The sequence below is a fragment of the Macaca nemestrina genome, chromosome X (assembly GCF_043159975.1).
Source record: "Macaca nemestrina isolate mMacNem1 chromosome X, mMacNem.hap1, whole genome shotgun sequence".
In the NCBI taxonomy this organism is placed as follows: Eukaryota; Metazoa; Chordata; class Mammalia; order Primates; family Cercopithecidae; genus Macaca; species Macaca nemestrina.
This window is the reverse complement of record NC_092145.1, coordinates 127,950,241-127,969,691: the sequence shown is the minus strand read 5'-3', so window position 1 is coordinate 127,969,691 and position 19,451 is coordinate 127,950,241. Positions and strand designations below refer to the sequence as shown.

At 35.6% G+C, this 19,451-nt stretch overlaps 1 protein-coding gene across 13 annotated transcripts in view; it reads right to left on the bottom strand.

Moving 5' to 3' along the window:
* Positions 1–19,451, bottom strand: part of LOC105490348 (dystrophin) — a 2,266,916-nt gene that overhangs the window by 1,435,808 nt on the left and 811,657 nt on the right. For all 13 annotated transcript variants that reach the window (XM_071089080.1, XM_071089088.1, XM_071089087.1 and 10 more), the window contains one exon: positions 5,679–5,802. In XM_071089080.1, coding sequence (XP_070945181.1) covers positions 5,679–5,802 — 124 coding nt within the window. The remainder of the gene's footprint in view (positions 1–5,678; positions 5,803–19,451) is intronic.

The following is a 19,451-nucleotide window of genomic DNA, read 5'->3' as shown; positions in this document are numbered from 1 at the left end:
TGACTTTGTCAACACTTTTCACACAAAGACAACTGGGAACATATTTGTAGATTATCAAAGTTAACCTGATTTACATGCTGCAATGAGAGAGACAGAGCATCACAGGGAACTATGGGGTTGTCTCTAAGAGTATGCTAGAAAAAGCTTATTTTAAGATGTGGGCTTGTGTTACGTGATAGGGGGCATCAAGGAAGTGGGGCTTTGTTTTGATTGGATGTTGTAAGGAAGTAGGGTAATTCTATGTTGAGTGTCCTAAAATTTTTATCTACATGGCAGAAGGAATGCAGAGAGGCTAAAGCTGTATTTAGTAAAGAAGCATGATGTGTCACATTAAAGAAGATGAGGGATATTTGGTCATCAGGGGTGGTTTGGACAATGCTATTCTTTTTGACCGTATTAAGACATGATTACAAAGTGGTCTTGCTTTTATCTTGATTCATCACAACCATGGAGTGTCCCTGAATGATGCTGGCATTCTTAGCAATTGTTTATATTCAACCAGAGAACATCACAGACTAGCTGCAAGTACCAAGGCAGCATCTAGCAGTTCCAAAGCCTAACTGAAGTGCCAAGCCAGCTACTGGCTATCAGTAGCTGATTTTATCTTTCTCAAATGATTATAAACAGAGACATAACAAGATCATACTTATGTTTTAATGAGTTTGGTTTGGCAGAGGTGATGTGAAAACTTCTAAAGGAACATAACATTAGTAGCAGAGAAGACCAACTAGGGGATTGTCATCTTAAATAGAAGTAAACCATGATATTAGCTTTAATCAGGGTTTTGGTGATGGGAATAGAGAGAATTGGACATTTTCAAGAGCTGTTAAGGAAGCAGGATTAATTGAACTTGTCAAAGATTGGACTTGTGAATGGTAGAAAAAAATCTAGATGACCCAGTTAGCTTTCAGGTTTCCGGATTAGGCTGTTTGCAGGGTGAAAGGAAGGAGAAAGAATAAAGGAGGTCTGGGGAAATAATGAGATTTAAGATATCAGGCAAACATCAATTAAAATTGTCTATTAGGCAGTCAGATATATCACCCTCGGTTTTTTTTTCTTTTATTATTATACTTTAAGTTCTAGGGTACATGTGCACAATGTGCAGGTTTGTTACATATGTATACATGTGCCATGTTGATATGCTGCAACCATTAACTCGTCATTTACATTAGGTATATCTCCTAATGCTATCCCTCCCCACTTCCCCCTCCCCGGTGAAGGACCGGTGTGTGATGTTCCCCTTCCTGTGTTCAAGTGATCTCATTGTTCAATTCCCACCTATGAGTGAGAACATGCGGTGTTTGGTTTTCTGTTCTTGTGATAGTTTGCTGAGAATGATGGTTTCCAGCTGCATCCATGTCCCTACAAAGGACACAAACTCATCCTTTTTACGGCTGCATAGTATTCCATGGTGTATATGTGCCACATTTTCTTAATCCAGTCTGTCACTGATGGACATTTGGGTTGATTCCAAGTCTTTGCTATTGTGAATAGTGCCGCAATAAACATATGTGTGCATGTGTCTTTATAGCAGCATGACTTATAATCCTTTGGGTATATCCCCAGTAATGGGATGGCTGGGTCAAATGGTATTTCTAGTTCTAGATCCTTGAGGAATCGCCACACTGTCTTCCACAAGGGGTTTTAAGAAAGAGGTTTTAAGAAAGAGGTGTGAACTAAAGATACATATTGGGGGAGGGTTCATTCGAAAATAGATACTATTTGAATGGGAATGAATGAGGATATCCAGAGAAGAAAAACAAGGACTGTGAAGAATACCAATATTAAAGAAAAACTGAATTGGAACAAATGGACAAAAATGTGAAAGAATTAATCAGGAGAGAGCAGTATCCCATAAGCCAAGTGAGGAAAGAATTTCATGAGGGCAAAGAGGTTAATAGGTTCTAGTTCTACAGAGGGACTGAATAAGATAAGGCACGTATATTCACATGTGTGTTTACAGGCAAGGACACTTTCTTAAAGATGAAAACACAACCAGTTTGAAGGCTGATGATAAAGAACCGGGACATAGATTTTTGACAATCTGGATATACAGCTGAATGGAAGCAGGTGGCTTAATACACAGTCAGGGATGCTGCTGAGAACATACACACAGAGATGAACCTCAACCAGGTGAAGCCTAGCCTCTTCCACCAAGGCAGGTGGGAAAAAAAAGTGAGAGAGAGAGACAATGAGCACAAATACCCACAATCTGAGAAATATTATTTTGACTAAAGTAGGAGATGAAGTCATTTACTGTGAATGACGGGGAAAGTTTAGGTACCCCACAAAGCTTGAAATAATTGTTGAGAGAAACTAAGGAGAAAATATACTTAGGATGAACGGAAAGCTTATGAAGAACTGCTGGTTTTGTTAAAATATGTTATTAAAGAAATGGAGTAATGCCTGACAATGACAACATCTACGTATAATCACGACAGCAGGTAGCTGAATTGAGGAGATGAGAGAAACAGAAGCTTTTAGCAATAGCAGGAGAGCCCACAGGGATGCTGAAATGACTAAGAATGAAAGAACAACTTGGGTGAAAAAGTCTACTAACCTAGTGCCAAAGTCTTCAATGAGAAAATATGATAAAATGGTAGATAATAGATGGCCAGAAGTCATTAACTGCAAGGAAAGAGGTATTTTTACATCAAGAGAGCAGTATCTTTGGAATTGTCTCTGTTAGGTGAGGGAGTCAGTCATTCTAAAGTAGTGGGGGTACAAAAGAGGGATGAGTCACAGTGCTGTTTTTGAGGGTAAAAGTGGTTTCCATGTATGAGTAGAATAAGTACACAGGACAGAAGTCTTGTCTGGAAAAAGGGTTTGAGCCTGCCGAGTGAGAGAGTGTAGGAAAGCACAGGAAGTGAAGGACAAGAAAGTGCAAAAGAGCATAGAGAGAAAGATAGAAGAAAAGATAGACTCGAGGTACATATACTCTGGGTAGTAAACACAGATAACAGAGATAGGAGAAAATGGAAGAATTAACTGGCTTGATGATTTCCAGCGGGAGTTAGTAAAAAGTTGATTCCGAAAGAGTGTAATCAAATGTAGATCCCATGAAGAGCCCAAAACCAGATGACCATAACGACTTGATAGGCAGGTTTTCAAGAGAAACTGGTACAAGCTCCAGATTTTCAGACACCTTATCAAACCCCCTTGCGATCAGAGAAGGCCATTTTTTTTATTACCAATTTACGTTACCATGTGCTCACTGAAGTAATTTGAGTAGTTAGAATCTGTTAATTCAGCTAAAAAGTCTGAACTGTGGTGACATTAAAAGAATGTGAGAGGGAACCGCTAGGTAAAGCCCAAGATTGTGTCCTAGAATATTGATTCTCAAGCCTTTATGTGCATAGGCTTCGCTCCTGGAAAATGTTCAAAGGCAAATTTTGAATTACTAGTTCTGAGATTCTATATTTCTGACAAGCTCCCAGACAATGTCAATATTTGTGGTCCAGGGCCATTTTGATTAGAAAGTTTCCCTAGAAATCAGCTTTTAAATAAGTGCATTTTGTTAATTATATGAATAAAACACATGGCGAATATACAAGGAAAAAAATTATGCTTAGGTTTAAAAGTTCCATTTTTTAAAATATGTGAAATTGAACTGATAATGGCCTATGATATGCTAATTGACTAAAAGCATTTGAAAGGAGTAAATGAAGAAATCAAGTGGAAAAAGAAAGAGTTGGTAATATTTAGCCATTTTTATTAATACCACTCAAGTTCGTGACAGGAGCCTGCCATGAGTTCAAAATAACCTATATAAACTGACAGGTGATATAGTAAGAAAATTAATGTATACCTAAACTGAATATCCTCCATCATTACTATGTATTTCTCTTGAGGATTTTTAATACATATACATTATATTGAGCCTGAGGGAAACATCAAGGTAAATCATTTCATGTCCTATTTCAGTAGGCAATTAAGAACGATGTTGTTATTTCAGAAAATGAGAGTTCAGGGCGATAAAGGGGACTCACAAGGTATCAGAAAACCAGTTATAAAATATTGTACATTTTTGAGCACTTTTAGTCTGTCATGCTCCCACTATTGATAAAATGCAAATCGTTCAAAGGCAACCATGTAACACGAACTTTTATGATTTATATTCCTGAAATACTGGAACTCAATTTTCCTGCCTGATCAAAGCTGTTTTAAGATAAAGAAACAGACTATCAGACAGAAACCTATAATAATCAAATCAATAACCATTTTTAATTAGTTGATAAAATGCCAAAGGTGATTCATATTTTCTGTGGTCAAATATGTGACACGAACTTTGAAAATCAGAGTTTAATGTTCTCTAATTAGTGTTCTACTACTCAGATAATTTCCCTCAAAAATCACAGCAAACAATATACCTTCAAAGAAGTAAACTTGAAAAAAGACATTTTGCCAATTTTCTACAATTACATATTATCTTTCAGTTTAATTTTAAAACTCAAACATTAGTAATATAATCATATTTCTCATTTCTTGAAACTGTTTAGAATAGTCTATTATAATGCTGACAACATGTCTTATAAAGTTAATAAATAATTTAAAATAACTTTCCAATTTATAAATAGTTAACTCTAAGAAGAACTGGTGATGAAATTGTCTCCCCTTTTTCAAGCAGCCTAAATATAGATTTTTTTCCAGAATATATATATATATATTTGTTTTTCTCCAAAAGTTCCAACCCCAACAGCAAACATTAGCTTGTAACTGAGGTAATGTTGTATTTGTAAAAATACAATAGATTTTGAACTTCAGGATTTGAATCCTAGAAAGAAAAAGCAGAGCTAATGTACACATTTAGATGTGACCTTCCCATGGATAGAATTACTTTTCATTCATAATCACTGCTTTTTAGCTTGCGTATTGTATTTACTCTGCCTGTTAGAAATTCTTTTACAAACTGTTGCCGATCATATACAAAGATGCATGTTTTATAATTGTTGAAGTCGAAAAATTAAAGCTTTGACAATTTCCCTGAAGATGAAGCAGCTTATATTAAATTAATAAAACTTCCTATTTGTGAAGGTCAAAATTATACCATCTCAGAAGGGAATAACAACAACAAAGCATCTGTTACCACATGTAAATACTGAGAAAGGCTGCACATCTTTTAGTTAAGGTAATACACAAATACCTGGGAAATTTAAATACCTTATAATATATGACAGGGATTGATGACTATAAAGAATAACTTTTTGATAATAGTGAGCATATAAACATGGTCCTAAGTATAGTATCTATATTATTCTATTCTATTTTACACTATTCTACTCTACACAATTCTGCAAGCTTGCTAAGGCCTAGCCTTGAGGTAACTGAACAATATATTAAAGAAATCAACATGAATTCATGTTATAAAATTGTTAATTTACAGTTAAATCATGTGTAAGTTAAGGTAAGTTTATGAAAGGCATCCCTAGTCAGTCACAGAAGAATCCAGAAAGATTTCTCTAGGCTAAACTTTGATTTTGCTTGCTATCTAAAATATACTTTAAAGATATATTATTTTATCTTTAAACATTTTATCATTTAACATTTTATCATAATGCATATTTAAAATTTTATCATATTGCATTAATCTATCAACTAATAGAATCACAGATAACAAAGCACGGAGTTTACAAGCAGCACAAAATGTGCACACATATAAAAATTAATGCATAACCTACATTGACTTTTTCTTTTAAGTCTGAGAAGTTGCCTTCCTTCCGATAGATTGCAAATTCAGGACTCTGCAACACGGCTTCTGAGCGAGTAATCCAACTGTGAAGTTCAGTTATATCAACATCCAACCTAAGACAGCAAAAAATAAAAGTCATTATTTCTTATCTCTTTCTTCTATATAAAAAAAGGAATTTATCTGCATTTATCATTTTTTCCTCAATCTGAGACTCCTGCCTGATGCCTCTATTAGTATTAATAGCACCACTATTTTCTCCGTTAGGTAGACTCAAATTTGGAGTCAGCTTTGATCTAGAGTCTTATGATCACAGAGGTCATTTTATTCACCTCAATGTAAAAATCACTTCTACAATATCTCCTGTAAGATATTACCCAGCCTCTGCTTGAATGTTTGCACTATTTAAAAAAGTACTACCTCCCAAGATAACCTTTTGTTTTTGGAAAGTATTTACGAGAAAAAAGAAATTCCTGTTGGTGGTCACCATTGAACCACATGCTCTTCTGTAGTCTCCAGTCATATTGCCTCTGGGTTTGGCCACGTGACTTTCTGTCACAAATGGGACAACAGTAAGAGTATTGCAAGTAAGGTTTTGATAAGTGCTTGCATGTCAGAGCTTGACTTTTTAGAGCACACACCCTGAGAAGGCAACAATTATATAAGAAGTACAATGACCTTGAGGAGATCATGTTTTAAGGAAGTTTAATCTATCCATGTGAAGAGGCCACATGAAGAAGCATGGGGCACCAGGAATGCAAATAAAGCCCTCTGTGACCCATCTCAATGCCAGCTGAAGACAGACAAATGAGTGCTCCAGTTGATGCCACATAGAGAAAAGAAATGCCCAAAGGGCACTGCCCAAGTTGAAGAACTGTGAGAAATAATAAGTGCTGCTTTAAGTCACTACATTTTGGTGTAAGTGGTTATGCTGCCATAAATATCAGATCGCCTATCCTGTTATTTTCAAACTTTTTTTTTTTTTTTTTTTTTTTTTTTTGCAGAAATCTTCGGAGCCACCAGGGATAAATTATTCATTGTAATCAGGTGATTTAGGTATAGAAGAGCCAAAATATGGACTCAGCCCAAGTGTCTAATAGAATAGTATTAAGCCTTTAAGAATATGAATATCCTTTCATTTGCAGCAACATATATGAACCTGGAGGAAATCAAGTTAAGTGAAATAAGCCAGGTGTTATGACATGATCTCATTTACATGTCTCAAATACATATGACATATCTCAAAGACATATGACATGTCTCAAATATGACATGATCTCATTTACATGTGGAATCTAAAAAAAATCAAACTCAAAGAAACAGAAGACAATGTTAGTTTCCAGGAGCTGGTGGGGGTAGAGAGTAGTTGGAAAGATATTGGCAAAAGGATACAAAATTATAAATATTTGAAATCAGCTCTTTAAATTCATCAGTAGATACCTGATCGTCAGCCTACCCTATGCTTAGTCACTTCAGCGGATATTCTATGGTTTGTTGGTATCTTAGTTTCCTTAAGTTTGGTACTTAAAGGAAACATATCAGTAGTGTGTAGTATAAATAAGGAAGAATAGACAATTATCTTTTTGGTTTATAATACTTTCATTGATATAGCCCATGATTTCAATAAATATTTTCACTTCAATATTAGACTTTCAACTCACATTGCAATTCAATTGAGTTAAAACTTCTAGAATGTTTTCACATAAACTATCATTAAACCAGTTATATCACAACCTAATTACTATCACAAACTTGTGACCTGGTCTATTGAACTCCAATTTCAGGACTTTGAATCATATAAACCTGTTAGAATTTCTCACATTAGTTGCAGGCTATTGTTTTAAAATTAAACAGATACAGAACTTAATGGAACACAAAGCCCTTACAAAAACATATTCTCATTTTATATTCTTACAAAATTCTTTGGTTGGGTAATCACCAATTCCAACTGCCCATAGGATGAGATGGCGCTTCAGAGAAATTAAGTTAATTGACCTCAGTACCATGGATCAGAAACTTATTTTATCTAGTTCACCATCATGTCCTTCCACATCAAAAAGGGGATGGTTCATAGCATACAGATTGAGTTGTTATTTATCAGAGCTATCCAACTTTAAATTAAGAGACTAGGGATCTTGATTCCTCTAAATTCCATGTCATTGAATGTCAGTAAGTTATCTGTGTATGCATTATAAATGTTTATGGATTTTTATTGTGTGATATATGATTTTTATCTTTCCTATATATTTTATCCACAAGTTTGATTATCAGGTTTCTATTTCTTCATTCATAATGTTGATTAAAATATAGAGTACAATTACATGCTGTAAAAATCTTTCTCTCACACTCTCTTCAGCAATGTTAACTCCTTGAATAAATACTCTCCTACTATGGTCATTTGGTAACCTACCCAAACGAGTACATCATTTATGCAGATTTATCATCACAATGTCTTAAAACATTTTCATTTTTGCTTTGGCGCAACATAAAATTTCCTGTGTCTCTCAATCTGCAAGCATCTACTTGCCAGTATATTGGACAGAGGAGTGCTGGAATGTTAATACTTCAGGGGTAACCCTTAACGAGTGAGAGCTTGGAATTGGTGGATCAATATCCCAGCTCCCTTGCCCCTCAGTTAGACAATACTGAAGTATGATACACACAGTGTCTCAAAGGGTTCCCTGCATGATTGAGCTCCAGTTCCTTCCAGCAATAACCTGATCCCTAAATGTGTGCCATCCTTTATTGGCTACTTTTTCTTATCTCACTTCCCTACTTTGATTCCTGGGGTCACTTTCCAAATAAACTGCTTGCATCTGAATCTTTCTCTTCAGATCTACTCTTGGGGCAACCCAAACTAAGGCAATAATCAACACCCTCAAATGAACCTAGCATCCTGCCATACTTTTTTCTTTTTTTTTTTTTCCCCCAAGTTGGGCTCTGAGTCTCTACAGGAACTATTTAAAACCTTTTTTCAAAGCTCTGGCCCATCCTCTTTCTGCAGCTCTCTCAGCAGATGATCTTGTTCTCTACCTTATAGAAACAAGTAGAATTATCAGAGTAGAACTTTTGCACTTCCTATTTCCAAACACCATCAGATCTGCATGTGTAGCCACCATTCTCATTCCGTTCTCTTACATTTGAGTTTCCCTTCTTTTAATTAAAATCATTCCCACTACCTACATTTTGAACTTTATTCTCTAACTTTTGCTCGAGCATCTGAGTCCATCCATTTTCTAATATTTATTTGAGACGGAGTCTCACTCTGTCACCAGGCTGGAGTGCGGTGGTGCGATCTGGCCTAACTGCAACCTCTGCTTCCCAGGTTCAAGGGATTCCCCTGCCTCAGTCTCCCAAGTAGCTGGAACTATAGTTAACACTGTTGACCATACTATCCTTTTGAAATTTTTCTTCCTTTGGCTTCATGATGCCACTCTATTCTAATTTGCCTTCTATTTCTATGACCATTGGTAATTTTTTCTTTGCAGGTCCATCCTCCTCCACCCTATCATTACGTACTAGATTTGATCATGCCTTGAATTACAATCTATTTATCAATGACTCTGATACGTGTATCTCTAATTCAGGCACTTCTTCTGAATTCCACAGCTATAAAACCATCTGCCTTTTGGATGTCTCCACTTGCATGCCGCAAAATCTCCTTAAACATTATATGCCAAGGTTTAATGTTTGATCTTCTCCCTCAAACTAGTACTCTATCAGTATTCCCCAGATCAGTAATTAGCATCACCACCCCTCATATCTGTTATCTTCATTTCTGCTATGGACTGAAATTTGTGCCCCACAAAAGTTCATATGTTGAAGACTAATTCCCAATGTGATGATATTAAAAGATGAGGTATTTGGGAGGTGATTAGGTCAAGAGGGTAGAGCCCTCATGAAATGAGTACTCTTAAACTGATCTGAAGAGATCAGCGTTCTCTTCCACCATGTGAGGGCACAGGGAGAGGGTACCATGTATGAACCAGGAAGCCTGCCCTTACAAGACACTAAATCTTCTGGTTCCTTGATATTAAACTTCCCAAACTCCAGAACTGGGAGACATAAATTTCTGTGCTTTATAAGCTACCCAGTGTACGATATTTTGTTACAGCAAACCAACTAAAACCCTCTCTCTTCCTTCCCATGTTTAATGTATTGCAAAGTCTATCTGTCACACATACATTCTCTATCTCCTGAATATGTATGCTTCTTCCTGTCTCCATAGCCAGAACCCAAATTTGTGTTGCCATTAAATGTGACCAAAAATACTGCAATAGCTTTTCGCTTGGCCTCTGGGCAATATTTACAGAACCCTCTATTTTACGTACTACTGGAAAAATTTTCATTTTTTTTAATTGATGCATAAAAGATATACTTAGTTTGGGGGTACATGTGATAATTTAACACATCCATATAATTTGTAAAGATCACATCAGTGTACTTGGGATATCCATCATCTTAAATGTTTGTCTATACTAGATACATTCAAATTATTCTCTTCTAGCTACTTTGAAATATACAGTAGTAAAAACATACCTGATTATATTACCTTCATTCGTAAAACCAAAGACTTTCTCATTTTTCTTAACAAAATTTCAATATGATCCTTTATAATCTGACCTTCATAGACCTCTTAACTGTATATTCTACTTTGTCTTTTATTCAAGTACTTGTAGAAACAAATTTCCCCTCATATTTTCTAAAGTAATTCAGAGCTATTCTTTATTCTTGTTCCTCCTCCAATGGAATAAAATCCTTCACTGACTCTCCCAAAATATTTTGAAAATTTAGTTGTTAGTATAATGCATTTGGGCCACTTTGGTGAAATTTATTTGTCTGACTCAATTATACATCAGATACCCTCTGACTCACAAATGTGAGATGGGAATATCCACCAGTCACTTTCAAATTCACGCTTTAAATTTAATCTCTCTAGTCTCACCCTCTTTTCATTTAGACTATCTCTAGGAAAGATTACTCACTTCTACATAGAGGTCCCTGAAACCCAATTGTGGCTCAAGGTACTAGGCTGACATCACGGCTGAAAGAAATTTGCTAAAGCCTGTGTTGGAGAAAGATTTCTACTAGGCATAAAATTGACATTGCTCTTGTTTGCACACTGTAGGGGCTCAGAAAATGATACCCCAAAGTATGGCACTTTGGCATGCTGAAACTTTGAACTAAAGAACATTGGAAGGCCTCAGAAGCAGCCTCGGAACCAAATTCTCTCTGACGTTCTCCTCCCCTCCTGTCTTTAACTCCACATTCTTCCCTGAAGTGAGTCATAGTAACCAGAATTCTTCTTCAAGGTAGGTCATAGAAACCAAAAATTCTCTCCTCTAACGCCAGTCATAAAAACCAGAATTATAACTCTGTATTTCCCCCACCTTTCTCTCCAGAAGCTAGCCATAAAAAATTACCTGACATACCTCTGTTTGATAGTAGGTCATAAGACCCTCATTCAAGTGGGGTCCTACCCCATGTCTAAGAGGAAGGAATTCTACACAGACAGGCCTGGCTGGTTTTCCCCAGTCTATTACTATTAGATCATTCCCTTTTTGTCCAATCACATTCCTACATGGCTGTCTACTCTTTATCAAATCTAAATAGACAGTTTTCCTTTGGGTCATTGTGTCTTCATTTCTGAAGGCTCCCATGTCACCTAAAACTTTTATTAAATATCTCATGCTTTTCTCTTGTTAACCTATCTTTTGTTATAGGAATGTCTGTCATGACCTGTATAAGGAGGAAGGAAAGGTATCATAGCCTTTCTGCTCCTATAACACGTTGATGTAACTGTTATACCGCCACCTCCAATTCACTGCAGAAAAAAGAAGTTTTTTTGTTTTTAGTTTGAAAGTAAATAATTTTCATTCAAAAAGAAATCTTATAACACTTTTAGAGGTGTATTTTCCTGAAAAATGCAAAATTGTATGTTTCCTTTTAAAACAGTCAATGTCTCCCTTTTTTCCCTTTCATAAAGTATATACTAAGTGCTTACTATGTGCCAGACATGCTATTAACTCCATGAAGAACAGAGACGAGAATGCATTAGTCCACATTATCAAATAATTTGGTTTAGTGAAGCATTTGTTTGACAAGATAAAAATGGTTTAGACACAGAACTGGGGCTCAGCTCACACTGGTCTTTTTAAGAGGATAATCAAAAAACACCTTCTCTGTAAATTAGGATTAAATCAGCTTCTAGCCTAGAGGCTCTGCCAAGTATATTGGTTATCTCCACACAATGAAGGCTTTGTGGAATCAACACCATGGTAACTGTCTGTTTGCTTCTCTGTCTGTGAAGATTTTAAGGGAGGCCTGGACACCAGTTGGCACGTAGTTCTGATAATTCAAATCAATTCAAACAACAGGATGTGAAATTCTACAGAAAGGGCTTTCCTCATTCAATTTTTTGTCTGATTTTATAAATTTGGAAGGGGATTGCATGCAGTGCGTGAACTTACCTTTTATACAAAGACCGTGTGGAGAGTGATTACACTCGTTTTCTGATTTACAGATTTTTAAAAAGGCAATTTCAAATTTTGCTAGGGCAGTGGTGAGGAGCGTGTTTCGACTAAGGAAAATAACCTGTTCATAAGCACAGAGGTTAATATGTTACACTTCCTTTCTGAAATGGAACAAAGAAACATATTAATGAGTCTGGACTCTTCTCAACTGTTGGAGTTCTTCTCTTCTTTTTCTATCATTATTGTGATATCTTGATTTCATGGGAAATAAGTGGAAACTGAACCCAATTCTTACATGATTCAAGCTCTGAGCTATTCCTAACCTAATCTTTTATTTATATTTATTTTATGTTGCTTCCATTTGGACTTCTTCCTTCAAACATCTGATTTCCTTACTAAAACTATTTTTGTCCAAACATAATGCGCAGTCAGCCTACACTCTGATACTTAACATGTACCACCATCTCTTAGAGTTCTGGTAGTTAACTGCCAGCTACTAGCATTGTTTTATCTCCAGTATTCTGCCAGTGGATAGCCTCATCTCTTCATGCCAGCAATGAGGATGGAAGGGTGAAGAGGAAGCACAGGCAGGGTTTCAAAGGCCTCCCAAGTACTCTCCCTGAGTGCCAATGGCCTACATCCAACGCTTAGGTTCAGTGACATTTTCAATGCACAATGAACACAGTCTCCTTCCTGGATCCTACTCAGACCCTGACTTCCAAGAAGCAGTTGCATGTTTATTTTATTCCTTATCAATTTAACAACTTTCGCTTCATCACTTTTTGTGGTTTGTCCTGTAGTTTTCATGTATTTCACTGCTACTAAATCTTCAGATATCTTTGCTGAGATGCATGGTAAATGAACAGGCTCCTCTGATTTAAATGTCTTCATGCTTATAAATTGAGTGCTATCTACTCTTCCCAGGGCTTTGCAGATGGCATTTTCTATCATACTTTGCACTACACGAGCCTGGGTATTTAATCAGGAACGAAATTTATCATTCAGATGTAACTCAGTTACCTCCTTTAAAAGCCTCAAGGAAAACACTGAAGACTTATTTTCAATGCCATATTCAATCTTGGATTCCGTACATGTCTTTTTGCTTCTTCATAAAATTACTCATTTCTAATAATTCTTTTTTCCCACTTTAACAACTCACATAAAACCACTGTTAATGAACTTACATATCATAAGTTGCTCATAATGGGCCCCTACACCTTTGGGATCAGCCCATTAATATATTCCTTAGTGCTTAACTTACCTTCCTCACATACTTAACTCTGTACTTAACATACTTCCGTTTGTTATCACAGACTCTATCCCTCAAATGCAGTTTATCTTTACCTAGCTTAAAATCTCCTTTAGCTAATAAAAAGTAACTTCTCATTCTCTGTTCACAAATGATTATTTCTGTAATTATTGATGAATATTCTGTTCTCTATTCTTCAAGTATATCTTTAAACCTCAGTTTGTTATTATTTATGATTAGCAGTGAAGTGACAATTTTTACTCCTTTGCAAATACACTCATCAGAAACCCCTGAAATTAAAACCTGTAAAGTCCCATTATACAGGGCAAGTAAGTCTTTGATTTTTTTTTTTTTCTTTGCAGAAGTGTATTACTAAACCAAGACAGTTTTTCAAAAAGACCTTCTATTTTTTGGAAGTTTCAAAATATCAAAAGCATGGGGCATATATACCAAATATTCAGACAGTGACAATTTTTCTCAGTATTATATTGTACAAATAGACTCAACGTCATCCAGTTGAATTTCCCATAAAAACGATGTAAATTAGGTTAATTACATCCCGTATGGTAAATACTGGGAGATACCTGTGTGTATATATAAATGTTTAAAATAAATTTAAAGGCAAAAAAACCACATAAAAACATCTCAAAGAACTAGAGAAATGTTTGCCATTTAAGAAGTTGTCAATAGTAAAACATTATACGGAATTAGTGCTACATAACTGTGCTAATTATGTCAGAAGAGCCTCCTGATGGGCAGTGACTGTGTTCTGTTAATTTTCTTTACAGTGACTGTCACATAACCGATTAAACTAAGATGACACATTTACATAAATTTTAATTCAGTCATTTTCAAGAAACCAGTTAGAACTCATCATTCCCAAATGTGTAAACTTTGAAAGTGGAAGTCCTCCAAGCTCCTAAACTTAACTAATTTGATTAGTGAACTAGGTTTATGAATGGTCATTTTACGTATTTAAACATCTTAGCGTGTAGAATTTTATAAAAACTTATGAGCCTCATCCTTAGAAACCTGAAAGTAAAATGCTGATGCCTGTGAAATACGTTAACCATTGCAGGGCCCCAGGGCTCTAGGCCTACACCAGATCACTTATGAAACCAATTCTTAATGTATATTTTAATGAGCTAGGAAGCAAGTGTTAATAGGAATAAAACCATAATTATTTTTTGTTGATATTAAGGAAGAAATAATTTTGGAGGTAAGATTTTCCAACTTTGGTATATTTTTAAAAATCACCTTTCTTCTTCAGAGTTTTAGAAAGTGAGAAGACATTTTAATTCCATATTACTATACAGGCACTCTCCTGACCTGAATCCCCAACCACGTGAAGATGAACTACTATTCATCTTACAAGACTCAGTTCAAGATACACATCGCCTGTGAAGGTTTTCTGGATCAACCTCTCTCTACTTTCAACTTTCCTTCTGGGAAAACTTGTCCCTCTCTGCTTGTTTCCATATGGCATTTGCTTTAAAAAAAAAAAATCAAATAATAGAATACAAATTAAATTTGCATCAAATAGGTCTTATAAAAATACCAAATGAAATTCAGTATAAATCCAATTTTTTTTTTTTTTTTTTTTGAGATGGAGTCTCGCTCTGTCGCCCATGCTGGAGTGCGGTGGAGCCATCTTGGCTCACTGCAAACTCCGCCTCCCGGGTTCACGCCATTCTCCTGCCTCAGTCTCCTGAGTAGCTGAGACTACAGGCGCCCGCCACCTCGCCAGGCTAATTTTTTCTGTTTTTAGTAGAGAAGGGGTTTTACCGTGTTAGCCAGGATGGTCTCGATCTCCTGACCTCGTGATCCACCCACCTCGGTCTCCCAAAGTGCTGGGATTACAGGCGTGAGCCACTGCTCCTGGCCAAATCCTATTAGTTCTAAAAATATTTTTAGGACTTTGAGGTGCATTGACTACATGGTAACTATTATATTTTTGTAATTACAGAATATTATTAAAGGGGAAATCCTGTTTAACCAAAAGAAAACAAGCTAATATTTAGACAAATAGCTCCCTCTCCAAATCAAGATAGTTTGTATACACACACACACCACATACACATTTGTATAGAGTAAGTGTGCCTCCCTCTGTGGAAGGGGGAAAGATAGGGCCACATGACTGTCTTGTATTTTGTAATATGTGTGATACGTGTTTGTGTATGTTTAAGTGTGCTTTAAATGTACAGTAAATGTGTGTTTAAAAATATACTGAGCTGAGGGTCAGGCATGGTGGCTCACGCCTGTAATTCCAGCACTTTGAGAGGCCGAGGCCGGCGGATCACCTGAGGTCAGGAGTTCTGGACCAGCCTGGCCACCATGACGAAACCCCGTCTCTACTAAAAATACAAAACATAACCGGCTGTGGCGGTGGGTGCCCATAATCCCAGCTACTCAGGAGGCTGAGGCAGGAGAATTGCTTGAACCGAGGAGGCAGAGGTTGCAGTGAGCCAAGACTGTGCCACTGCATTCTAGCCTGGGCAACAGAATGAGACTCAGTCTCAAAAAAAAAAGAAAAAGATATATATATATATACACACACACACATATATATATACACATATATACACATATACATACATATACTGAACTGAAAATCAGGCACCACAGGTTTTAATCCCTAATTTTTATCTTTTTGGTGTTTTCTTGTGTAAATTAATTTCTTCAATCTTCATCGACATCTTGCTTTAAATTGTAAAAATTTAAAAGCTGTTATCAAATTGGTCTTGAAGTAAAAACATACTGTAAACCAAAAATAAAAGTCTAACTCCCCCTCCAAAGGGACTTCTTCCTCAGCCAGGGCTCTTAAAATTTAACCTGAAAGACTGATTCAGGCCATGAAGGGAAGTGGGGGTCGGACATGCCACATTATACCTCTCTGGCATTCACATCAACACAGACTTTAAGTCTGATAAGAAACATTTTACAGCCTGTTCTCTCTGAAACCTGCTAACTAAAAGCTTCATCTGCATGATAAATCTTTGGTCCCTATAATGTCTTATTTCAACCCAAACATTAGTTTCTATTGATCCCAGGTCTTTAGACAAACTCAACCAACTGTCAACCAGAAAATATTTCAATTTACCTAGAGCTTGGAAGCCCCCACCCCCACCCAGTTGTCCTGCCTTTCTGGACCAATGTATTTCTTAAATGTACTTGATTGATGTCTCATGCCTCCCTAAAATATGTAAAACCAAGCTGCACCCCAACCACCTTGGGCACATGTCCTCAGGACTTCCTGAGGCTGTGTCACAGGCACGAGAATTCCACCTTGGCAAAATAATTTTTTTTTTTTTTTTGGGGGGACAAAGTCTCACTCTATCGCCCAGGCTAGAGTGCAGTGGCACGATCTTGGCTCACTGCAACCCCTGCCCCCGGGGTTCAAGCAATTGCCATGCCTCAGCCTCCCGAGTAGCTAGGAATAGGCAAAATCAACTAAATTAACTGAGACCTGTCTCAGATTTTCTGGGTCTACAATACAAATGCTTTTAAAAAATTACTTGTAAATATGTTTACTTACCTCTCTAATTAAAGACGTTTTGACTCAAGACACAAAACTGAGATCAGCTTTGCTTATATTGTGCCTTTGATATTCCACTTACATTAGTCTACTCATCTAGCAATCAAATTAAATAAAATCGAAAGATGTTTTAATTCCCAGTTATAATAAAAAGCCTAGAACCTCTTCAGTGGTTTACACAGCACCTGGAACAGTATGACAGATGAGAAAGGACTCTGTCTTCAGGTAGTAGAAACTGCTATATTAACAATCTTATCAAAAACCTATTTTTCCTTATATTTGCATGGTCTCAAATGTATTCCTACTTTTATATGTGTAATTTTAAGCACATCACTCATAACATAATATGTTTCAGTACAGTAAAATTTAATGATTTCAGATTGCACTGAAATGCATCTTTAAAAGATACTAAAAAATCAATTTCTGTAGTGTTTACCTTGTCCTAAAATATGCCTATTTAACATGTGCCTCAAAAGCTGAATTCTAGTCCAAACACAAAATATTGTCCTTAAAATTGTACATCTTCTTTAATATCAATTATGGCATACCAAATTATGTACTTAATATGTTTTAAAATTCTGCTATTTAAAATACATGCCCTTGCATACAAATTCAATGATTTAATATTTTAAGCTATTAATGCCAAAAATATCTGAGTTATTTGGTATTGATGTTCATCTTTGCACCCCTAGAATCGTTGATTGCCCTGAAGAGAATAAAACTGCTGTAAAATATTGCTTCTCTGCCCAAAGTAAAACTTACCTACAATATTTTGACATCTGGTAGGTAGAAATGATGTTAAAATAATCTTCCTACCTTAATGTGGTATTAAATCTTAATCATTTCAAAATTCATTGGTAATATTTATTTCTAAAGTATGACATGGTTGAACAGATGTCACATTTATAAGTTTTGTTTATGTATCTTTCAGAGAAACAACCTTAAAAATTAAAAGGTAAGAAACCCCCAAAAATTCTAAAATGTCAACTGCTATATTAGAGGAATTAGTTATAAAGCCAAGGAGTGTGAAAACATGTGGGCAAAAATTGCATGACCCAGAGGGTGGGAAATAAAATGCTGCTAAGCTACAGATGCCTAAAGCCTATTTTTCATTTTCAATAAATTGAAAGTCCCTTTGAAACACACTTCTGTGCAAGAAAATCACCTTAACACAAGTTAATAGAAATTTTCTCTTAAATGATAGATGAAATCTTGTCATAGTAATAAATCTATGATCATACAATATAATATACTCAAGTTGAAAATCCTGAGTCATATATTTTAAAATCAAATGTAAAGCTTATTTAAAATGATGAAATTGAAAAGCTGCATATGTCCTCGGGAGAAATAAATGTGGGTCACTAGAGGGCGTACATTCCCTTTCACAGCTTCAATTTGGCTTCTCTTTCATTTTCTTATCTACATAACGATAATATGGTAACGAAAGGATTTTTCATGGAAGTTTTACTTACACAGAAACGTAAAATGTCCAAAGATATAGATAAAATGGTGTACAAAAAATATGTTAGTAAGACACTCTCAGATGCACAGTTAAAATGCCTTCAGCCATTTTGAGGCACACACAAAAATATCTTGAAGCCATAAGACATAGAATCCCTTGAGAAAATATGTCCACAGTTTGGAGAGTCATGCTTAGTTCCAATAATTTAGTAAAATTTTCTGGATTATGTACCAAGTAGTTTTCTCTCCCAAGTTCATTAATTTTAACTAATTTTTGAATGTTTAATTAAATATGTGGACACTTGTGTTCTATAAAGCAGCTTAAAATTATACTGCTATATCACCTGAAGTTTTTTAAAATGCCAAACTTCCATTCAAATTTAAAGTAAAGAGACAAATATCATTTTAAGCATCTTAATCAGGTCACAGGTTTTCAAAAAGAAAACAATCTCTCAAGAAACCTTGCATGCTATTCATTATAGTTTTTATTTTTGTAGATTGATCATGAATAGAAAAGTTGAAGATCTTCATTTAGTTTCAATATACAGTGAAGCATTGAGTCAAGACTCAAGAACAGGTCTGTCTGAATCCAAAGATTTCTACCGCACTACATTTTTCTTTTGTTCCAAATCAAAGAGAAACCCATCTTAAAAAAAAAAAATAAGGATAAGTCAACATAGAATTACTGTTCATTGCTACACAGTACAGTAATTTAGTGGTTTTGACTATGCTATCTTGGATTATACCAGAATTTGATTGGATATTAATTCTGAAAATTTTCATTAGTCTAAACTATGATCCTTAGTTGTATACTTTGTACCCTAATGGCAATATAAAATAATTTATTTCCCAATTTATTATTACCTTGGAATTTCCCTTAATTTCCTAAAATCCTCAACTTTCTAATCTGATGACACATTTTCCCACATCAGAGAAAAAATTAAGCATAGATGAAAAGAGTTACTGCTTATTATATAATGTAGTTAAGACCATGGTGAGCTCCAGAAGTCTTCTACTTGGAAAAAAAAAAGTTCAATTATATGGAAA